This window comes from Leptosomus discolor, chromosome 2, assembly GCF_034619465.1.
Source record: "Leptosomus discolor isolate bLepDis1 chromosome 2, bLepDis1.hap2, whole genome shotgun sequence".
NCBI classification, from domain to species: Eukaryota; Metazoa; Chordata; class Aves; order Leptosomiformes; family Leptosomidae; genus Leptosomus; species Leptosomus discolor.
The window spans coordinates 37,119,986-37,129,799 of NC_141392.1; the positions used below are offsets into that span (position 1 = coordinate 37,119,986).

Sequence of the window (9,814 nt, forward strand, 5' to 3'; positions counted from 1 at the left end):
TGCCATCATAAAGAAAATCCTCCAAAATTTCTTTGTCTGGGAACTGTAGTCAAAAGCATGACCTTGTATTGCCTGAAACAAAGACCCAGACAAAAACTAGCTGGCAGGGTCATTTCAATCAAAAATAAACTTTAATAGTTTTGAAAAAGTATGAGACTGAATTGGTCAAAGCTAAATCAGAAGCCTGTAAAATGTCAGTTTGGAAACAAAAAAAACCCTCTAGGTTTGCATTTTAAAGGTACTTTTGAGTCATGTGCTACAGAGAGTGAAATTATGACCAAGAAGAATGTTCCGAGGTTTGCTTGGGTTAAAAGTGAGCATCTTTTCTGAGGACTCCTTTCCATTCTCAATGAAGTCTGGCACACCTAGGAAGCTAGTAAGTCCCAGCAGTTGCTACATCAAAGAACTTGAAAATTAATTTTCATTGTCATTTGAGAAATGGCTAGTCCTGGTTACACTGAAGGGTACGATCTGTTTAAGGACACTGCATAGATGTTTGTAATTATTTGGTTATGTTCAATTAGTTTTGTAAATGGCTAAAAAATTGTTATAAGGGAAAGTGCCTACAGAGGAGTGTTGAAAAACGCAAATAATAAGGCCACAAACTACAAGAAAGTATAGCTCTTAAAAGCATCAAAGGTAGTAAGTGAAATGTGATTTTTCTCAAGTTAGATTATAGCGGGGAAAAGCTCCTTGTCACTTACTAAAGAAAAAACTGTTAAAGCAATTCTCCAGCAAGGAGACACAAGTTTTTCAGAGCAGCTTAGGCCGCCGTAAACTCTGTTCAAACACTGTAACAGTACCATATGCTTCAGGATCTAATTTTCAAGTAGTTTGAACCATCCATCGCCTATATTGTTGTTTAAAGTATTCTAAGTATGCAGCATGCAGGTTACGACCTCTACTTGTAACACAGATCTTGGCTGTGCTCACAGTCATTGCATGTAGCACAGCAGGTCCTACCACAGCAGTAACTTTTTGCAAGGCCAACTCTGGTTGTCAGCAATAGCAAACAGCAACATCAACTCACAAACATAAGCAAGGGGAAGAGAGGTAAATTCAGCAACAAGATTATCTGCTGCTCTGTGGGTGAATGTTGCAGAATAGGCCTTATAGTCTGTGAAACTCAGTATGCTCTGTGGTAAAAATTAATACGACTAAGTTTCATATGTATTCAGTACAAAGGACAGTCTAAAAAGCATAGGTTGCATCACTGTTTTGTTTTTGTGAAAGATGACTAGGGAGAGCAGCAGCGAGTCCCAACACTTAAGAACCAGCTTCACAGCCTAAGAAACAATTGTTCCAAAAACATAGGTGCAGAATACTGAACTGCAATCCTGAGTTGTTTATGATCGATCAATTGTTGTTATCACAGCCTATAAAAGGGCTACATGGAAACTACTCAGCTGATGTAGGTGAGTGAAGACAAAGTAATTCAAATGTAGATGACTACTTTGATTAGATCTTATGTATGTAGGCTAAAAGACTCACCTGTGTAATCAGAGCTGTAACTGGTTTTACTTTTGGATTGTTTTAATACATGCCTTTTCCTATCCAAGAAAAAAATACAAGCTTTGATTTCCTGCTCTCAATTCTAAACGTTAACACCTCTGACTTGTCTCATAAAAGCCACGCAGCTTCTAGGAAAACCCTGAAACAATTTCAGAGAGATGCAGGCTAATTCTGAAGCAGCTTCACAGACAAAAAAAGTAGCAAGAGCTTTTCATAAAACAGTGACCTGAAAGACATGAAAGCGGATTCTGAGAAACTGGCGAAGAAAAGTTAAATTACCTGCCAAAGTAACTCAAGGCACTGTTTGGTCAAGGCTGACCTTTAAACCACAAAGACGCAACAGACAAGATGAACTCCTGAGGCAAAGCAAAATAAATATGACATGAAATACCAAGCAAGCCTAATTATCTCCAAACCTAAGGACACAGGGAACTGTCAGAAAAGCAGGAAGCCCTGCCGAGCAGGATATATTTTGCTTTCACATTCCTGAAATTTATGTGTTGAGACAGCTAAGAGTCCAACCATGAAAATGGGATCTCCTCCATAAATCTGAATGTAGCATAAGTCTGAACTGTAAGTCATGTCACAAAAGGTCAGCCAGTTTTCTGAATCTTCTACAGAATTTACATTGCTGACCCAGACTACAGGAAAAAAAGCACCAAACTTTGTAAGAGGGACCAAAATATAAGGATCATTTAGCAAATATTTTTTGTGTTCCTACGACCTTCTGCTATGAGAACAGGCTGAGAGAATTGGGACTGTTCAGCCTGGAGAAGAGGTTTCAGGGAGACCTTACAGCAGCCTTCCAGTGCTTAAAGGGGGCCTATGGGAAAGGTGGGGAGGGACTCTTTACCAGGGAGTGTAGTGATAGGATGAGGAGTAACGGTTTCGAACTGAAAGAGGGTGGATTTAGATTAGCTATTAGGTAGAAATTCTTCACTATGAGGGTGGTGAGACACTGGAACAGGTTGCCCAGAGCAGCTGTGGCTGCCCCCTCCCTGGCAGTGTTCAGGGCCACGTTGGATAGGGCTTGGAGCAACCTGGTCTAGCGGAAGGTGTCCCTGCCCATGGCAGGGGGGTTGGAACTGGATGATCTTTAAGGCCCCTTCCAACCCAAACCAATCTATGGTTCTAGAATTGATTTAGAAAAAATACACAGATAAAACAAATTTCCATTACAAAACTAATTAATCACAGGTTTCTTTTACGTACAATTCAACCTACTACAATTAAACTATATATTTCATTTGAGTAGAAGAAGATACAAGGTTTTTGTGTACTGGCCTCAAGAAAGTGTCTCACTTTAAAACACAGAAATTAATAAAGTTTAATAAAAATTATTGACTTATCACTTTACCTATGAAGGGACCTCATTCCAGCAAATCAAGCTTCAGCATGTTTGCTTTAATTTGAAATTCTATGAAGTTTTATTTTATTCCAAGTTACGAAAGCTGACAAAGGTAAGTTTTCTATTTATGTTCTAATTCTAGTTTATTCTTTCAGGACATTTTGAAAATACGTTTCAATGCAGATATTTCATAAGAAGACCTTGCTATAAATCCAACACATGGTAAACTTACCGTTTAAAGTATTTTCAATAAAGAAAATACTAAATAAATATTACTTACTCTCTTCATAGCTGTTGTTTGTACTGGATCTCTTGAGTGTCTGAATTTCCTGTGAAAGTATGGAGAGCCGATCTGATTGGGTGGGCGTTTCATCATCTTCTGGATCAGGTGATTCCTGCATCATTTCCTCTATTTCTTCAATCACCTTCAAAAAATGAAAAACCTTATGAAAACCCTTTTGCACAAAGAGAAACAGCCTGCAATTTGAAATAAAGCTATTAAGAGCTTACGGGTATTTTTATTTTCAGTTAGCGAAGATGCTGCTGTATGAAACAGATACCAAGACTGGATGGAGGAGAACCTACAAAATCATACTGACATTTCCTCCTCACCCTTGCTCTCTGAAAATAAGTCTACTAAATGAATGATCTCATGACAAGCAGCATGTTGAAACGACACAGCTATTTCTGTATGAAGGCAGACATGGTTCTGCTTAAGAGAACTGAACTGAAGAGTGAGCTGGAGTATCTTTCCCAAGTATTCAGTTGAATGAAAACAAAACAACAAGAAAAATCAATTACCTCTCCACTCTGCATTTCACTTCTCTAAGCAAAAGAAAAAAGCTCTGAATAACCTGAAAATCTACTGTGCTTGTGAGAAGCTTTATGAACTGATCCATCATAACCCAAAGCTGATTTGCATCCCTGGGCCTAAGACCCGAGCCAGAAAGAAAGTATGAGAACAGAAATCCTGTGCATAGAGATCTTACTTTTCAGTATAGAAATGACAATATTATCAACTATTATCAACAATGACTAAATTATCAACTAAACAGCTGAATAAATAACACATTAGCTTTTACAGGTTTAAAGGCTGTAGAGCATGCTGAGATCAACCTCAGTAAAAAAGAGCTGAGGCAGTTTAAGCAATCCTGTCTCTTATACTCTTAATGACTATGTTCATCAGAGTTCCCAGGTAACCATGTAAACAAGAAAACATATTCTTGCACTTACTTACTAAAGCAGGACCTTAATGGACAGTCATTAACCTTACTCAGAAGAGCAATTTTCAAGGTAACTTCAGTAAATCCATGGATTTGGAACAGAAGCCTTTAGACACTAAGTAATTTGAAAGCTTAGAACCGTTGAGCTGCCCTCCTATCAGGCAAAAACTTCAAAGAATTCTCACTGACTACAAAGCCACGTGAAAATATGAATGGCCATACAGTCATGCTGGAAAACTACAAACTCTACAATACTACTAACATTCTGAAAATATTTTTGCTTCTTAACACATATATTTAATTTAGTAGTATTTCTGACTAACTCATGGTAAGAAACGTAGAAAGATTTCAAAGACCCTGGACTATCAACCTCACCTGAAGCACTGGAATACCTTTCAAATCTGAATGATGTAGTAATATCTCAGACACTATTAGGACCCTAAATATAAAACAATCAAGAAGCTTAGCTATGGTGAACAGCAAGGAAGAATAACAAAAAATAATTACAGACTAAAAGAAGATACTATACCAACAATGCTGTCTTTGCTGAACACTTTACCTGTTCTGCTGTGAAAAGTGGTTCATCATTGATGCAGGAAACGATAATAGAATGCATATCTAGCTGTTCTCTCAGCTCTTCATCATCTGACAGGTCAAGGTTCAAGTTATCATTTACCTAGAAAGCACGAAAATGTGTATTTATATAAATATATATATACACAATAGGTGTATATACACAAAAAATAAAAGGGGAACGAATATACGAATATTGAATTTTTAAGAATGAAACTGATTCCTTGCCCATAATAATAGAATCATTGATTCTTGCTGTCAAATACCTGGAAACTGAAGCATCTGAACAACGGAAATGAAAACTGCAATTTGAGAAAGTTAAAATAGCTGTCAGTGGTTAAAGTCTATAAATACCCTCAGCATTTAAAGACCATATACACAATGATGTGCAGATATCTGCACAGAAGGCAGTCAATCCAGTGCGGATATTTAAATCTTAAACGAAGATAGACATTCGTCAGTGTAAAAATCTACCCATAGGTTTCTACAACATTACACAAAACTGTCATTTTACGTGCTTTTATAGTTCTACTTTTTCACATAATAAGAGACACGAAAAGTTATTTTAAAAAACAGAACATGGTTATCACCCCAGATTATTTTAAAAAATAAATCGTTGAATATCTCAGGGTCTTTTCAAAAAAAAACAGAAGTAACTCTGTTCTCACATATATACCGTCAAATTACACTCATCCTTCAAACCCAAAGACGTACATATAGTAAAAGAAAACATTTATACAATCACAGAATTATTAGGTTGGAAGAGACCTCTAAGATCATCTAGTCCAACCACTGACCTAATACCACCACGCCTGCAAGTGCCACATCAACATGTTTTCTGAACACCTGCAGGGATAGCGACTCCACCACTTCCCTGGGCAGCCTGGTCCAATGTTTGACTACTCTTTTGGTAAAGAATTTTTTCCCAATGTCCAAACTAAACCTCCCATGGTGCAACTTGAGGTCATTTCCTCTTGCCCTATCACTTGTTATTTGCAAGAAGAGACTGACACCCACCTCACTACACCCTCCTTTCAAGTAGCAGCTATAAGGTCTCCCCTCAATCTCCTCCAGGCTAAACAACCCCAGTTCCCTCAGCCACTCCTCGTAAGACCTGTTCTCCAGGACGCATCCCAGTTTTGACATTCTTTAATGTCTGCAGTCCACAAATATTTTTCTGTATATATAGGATTATGTCAACTATGGGATAGCAAGCAAGGGTAACAGATTATCTAGGAGGTCAGCTTCCCCTCCTGAAATCTCCTGAAACAACATTTTGAGAGACCATCAGAATAAAGTAGGCTAATACACCACCTAAAACCAGCCCAAGCTACCGCTGATGACAAAAGGACCACCCGGCCTTCCACCCAGTCACACTGCATGCCTGTTTCTGTCCTCACACTCCTGTAGGTAATGACCTGTTTAAAAGTAAACTAATAAAAATATGATAAACAAGCTATTGTGCAATCCTGTTCTTTGTACTACTGTACAACACTTCCACCCAACTACTTCTTTCACTGTCAGAGCTGTATGAAAGCGTTCCCAGACCTGTCATGTGAAACAGCAAGATGAGATGAATCAGCCTCATTCACTTTACATTTTTTTCCTACTAAAACAGGAAAAGTACTTTAAGCACAAGTTCAACACCATATTATTAGTTTCAAACGCATTCAGGAAGCGTTGCTTAGCTGTTAGTATTCATTGTAAGAAAGTTAAAACAAGCTACTAGCTGGTCCATATGTGCTGTCACATATCCAGAAATACTGCTAAAACACACAGAAGCAGAAAAAAAAGTATGTCAAATGCTGGGCTTTACACACCAAAAGGCATGCCAGGTGGAGTGAAAGCTGAAAAAACTTGAGATACGTTTAATCCATAAACTGATTTTCCCTCTACTGGCAGCATATCTAAGATTCTTTCTACTTTTTTATGTATATTCTTCGTAACTTCCTGTAAAGAACTTACAAAAACTATGAGAAACATTTTTTTATATTGTACCTAGTTCCTTATCAAGAAATCAATCAGTCTTCCAGTGCACTTTTCAGTCACAGCATGTGGGGTTGTAAGTCTTTTCATTTTAAATCTAAGGATTTAATTACTCCAAAACCACTTAGAAAATATGAACAAACACTCTAATAAAAATTACGATAAACACAAGTCAAATTCAATGGATAATCATCAGACTCAAATCGAGAAAGTGAGTTCCGAATTGCCATCTTCCCCTGCTGAACCGCAAAGTATTCTCTTTAGCAGAACAATCTTTGCTCCTGTCATAGCAAAAAGTAGCTGGATTATATAATGTACAGCAGAAGCCAAAGTATTACCCTATTCTCAGGTTACACACAGAGATATTTTTACAACATAACTCAACTTTACTGTGTTTAAAAGCCACGTGTTTCCTCAGAAGACCTCGGAGAAGGGAATTCTTCCTAGTTTTTCTTCCTGAAGCGTTTTAATTCACTTTTAAGACGATCAGAGGACAACCCTTTTTATAAACCTCTCTAAAGCTCTTCATTTCCTGCTCCCCCTCCAGACAACTGTTCTATTTGTTAAATATGAAAACCAAACCAAAACAAACTCTTGCACTTCAGTGTCTCCTGGGCCACCTTTCCTGTAAAAGAAGCCACTTTAGTTTCCACCTGACTGCAGAATGAGATGAACTTTGAAATCCACACTGGATTTACTAAATCAGAGTACTCCCGCCTCTTGCCTTGATGAATCCAGAAGACTGTTCAATATGAAACAGGCAGTACAAAGATTTTGTGTGAAACACTTTCTCATTTTACAATTTTCTTCTATCATGCTCCGGCTCTAATTAACACCCATCTAAAACTAACCCCAAATTATTTCAATCCAAGGAGATGCAAACATACATCAATGGGTGTTTGATTTTCTGATTTTTAAGAACTTCTCACGTAAAATGCGAAGCACTAAAAATATTTTAAGCCATTTAATAACAACACTTTTATACAAATGTAAATTGTTTTATTTCTCTGATGAGTATAAAAGATCCAAAGAGGGTATTTCTGCTGATCAGAACTTACCCCTTTTTCTGAAAGATTGAGTGTTGGCAAGTGCAAAGCTCTGGTGTGGGAAGATTTCCAGTCAACTGGCATTACGTTACCATAATTATCAGTTAAAGCATTCCAAATCCTAAAGAGAGAAAAAAAGGAACAAAAATGCAGACCTTAAAACAATCAGCAACTGATCAGCAGTAAACTTATTTATAATGATAACATACTTCCATCAACAACTATTTTTTCCTCCCTAAATATTCATCTACAAGTTACTGACAATATTTTTGTAATGTTTTGAAGCTAAAAGAAAATGGCTTTTGATAAACACAAATCATTTCCCTTTTTAAACCAACAATGGATGCACAGCAGCAAAATGAACAATGTGGTGAAGAGAGAGCTTCATTACTAATTATACAACCACACTCAAAATCTTTTTGGGGACTGGATGAGTCCCTCCTTTCACAAAATTTGAGCTCAGCTATAAATTCCATTCCTAGTGTTGTTCCTGTTTTCCTTGACTTTTGCAGATTAAAAAGAGGAATTAGCAGAGGATGAGTAGCAAATTCTGAGCCAAATCTTTTTTCTTTCTTTCCATTTATCACAGAATAATGAACATCTACAAATTATACTAAAATTCTGCAAGAAATTAGTTTTATCCAGAAGTACTCTTGCTGAGCTCAGCCCACATCTCTTGTTTACAGTTGATCAGCTATATCCACAGTGTACAACCACTCTGGCTGTACTGGAGGCTTGAATATGCAGTCCTATTCTGGTATACCAGTTCAGATTTTGAAACAGAGCAGCCCTGCTAGCAGGCTGCTGCCTCAAGGCAGCTAACAAACCCTGCCCCTAAGAGCAACGCTGCGGGGCACATTTGGAGCGGTTGCCTACCTAGGCTCAGAGGAGGTCAGAGGAACGGCCGAGCCAGACACCGAAGGGCAGACAGAGCCTCATCACTGCCCAACATGTCTCTGATTTACGGTTCTCTGAATTTACCTTGCTGTATATAGTATAGATATCTAGTCTGCTGCTAACAGGTTTTTTTTCTTATTCTAAGAGAAGACATACGATTTAGCTACCTCAAGTAAAACTGCAGTACTTTTAATGAAAATAAACTGACTGAAATTTACTGTAAAACATTAAGTATAAACACTTGTAAAATAACTGTTATAACCAGGAAAGCAGAACAGATCAGAAAGGCTGTATTGCTCAGCGGTAAAAACAATTATCATAATTGCAGCTGAGACTTTGCTCTCCATCTGCCTTCCGTACTTCCCACGTTTAATTTCAAACACTGAAACAGTGGGCATTTTTTCAACAACCGAAACCAACACTACTCTTCGTCACCCCGCATTTCGGAACAGCTGCCTGCTCTCGCCCCGGAGGCAAGAGGCACTGGGATGCCCGCACCGATGCGGTGGGGGGGATAAAACCAGAAGGTTCAATGTCAAACTGCGCCGCGCTGCCGGCCCCCGCCCGTCGGCCCCCCGGTCCAGTCCCGGCGGTTCGCAGCGGCAGTCCCGCCCGCGGGGAAAGGCTTCAGCTCCTGCAGCCCACAAACCCTGCTAGGAGCCAGCCAGGGGAAGGCCCAGGCCAGAAGGCCCGCGGGGCAGCGCTGTGGTAGGGCAGAGCTAGCAAGCCACGGAACCCGCGCTGCCCCCCGGCTCCGCACCCTGCCTGTCCCCTCAGGCCGGGCTGGGCCTCCCATTCGGGAGGCCCAGCCGCCGCCGCCCCTCTCCTCGCCGCCCCTCTCCTCGCCTCCCCCCCGGGCCTGCACTCACTCGTCGTCCTGCAGGGCGCTCTGCTCCGTCAGGGGCCGCAGCGGAACGCGGCTCTCGCCGCCACCCCCAGCCCGGGCCTGCGGGGGCTGAAAGCAGAGGGACAACTTCGCCCCCAAATCGCCACCGCCCCAGCCGCCTTTGTCGCGGGCAGCCTCGGGACCGCTCCCCGCCGAGGGCTGGAAGCCCGAGAAGTCTTGCCAATCCCCCGGGTCTCGCTGCGAGGCCGCCGCCGCCATAACTGCCACCGCAGCTGGAGACGCCGGGCTGCGCGGCCCCGACGACGGCTCCCTGCGGTGCGCGCCCCCGGCCGCTCGGGGGGGCAGGGGGCGGGACGTGGGACGGCGCGGGGCGGCCCAACGG

General features: G+C 40.7%; 1 protein-coding gene across 1 annotated transcript in view; it reads right to left on the reverse strand.

Moving 5' to 3' along the window:
• FEZ2 (fasciculation and elongation protein zeta 2) overlaps nt 1-9,690 on the reverse strand; it is a 27,897-nt gene extending 18,207 nt beyond the window's left edge. The window contains exons 1-4 of the mRNA XM_086460918.1: nt 9,455-9,690; nt 7,701-7,809; nt 4,643-4,759; nt 3,141-3,285 (exon numbers count right to left, since the gene is read on the reverse strand). Of these exons, the coding sequence (XP_086317044.1) occupies nt 3,141-3,285; nt 4,643-4,759; nt 7,701-7,809; nt 9,455-9,690 (607 nt within the window). The remainder of the gene's footprint in view (nt 1-3,140; nt 3,286-4,642; nt 4,760-7,700; nt 7,810-9,454) is intronic.
• Nucleotides 9,691-9,814: the final 124 nt, after the last annotated feature.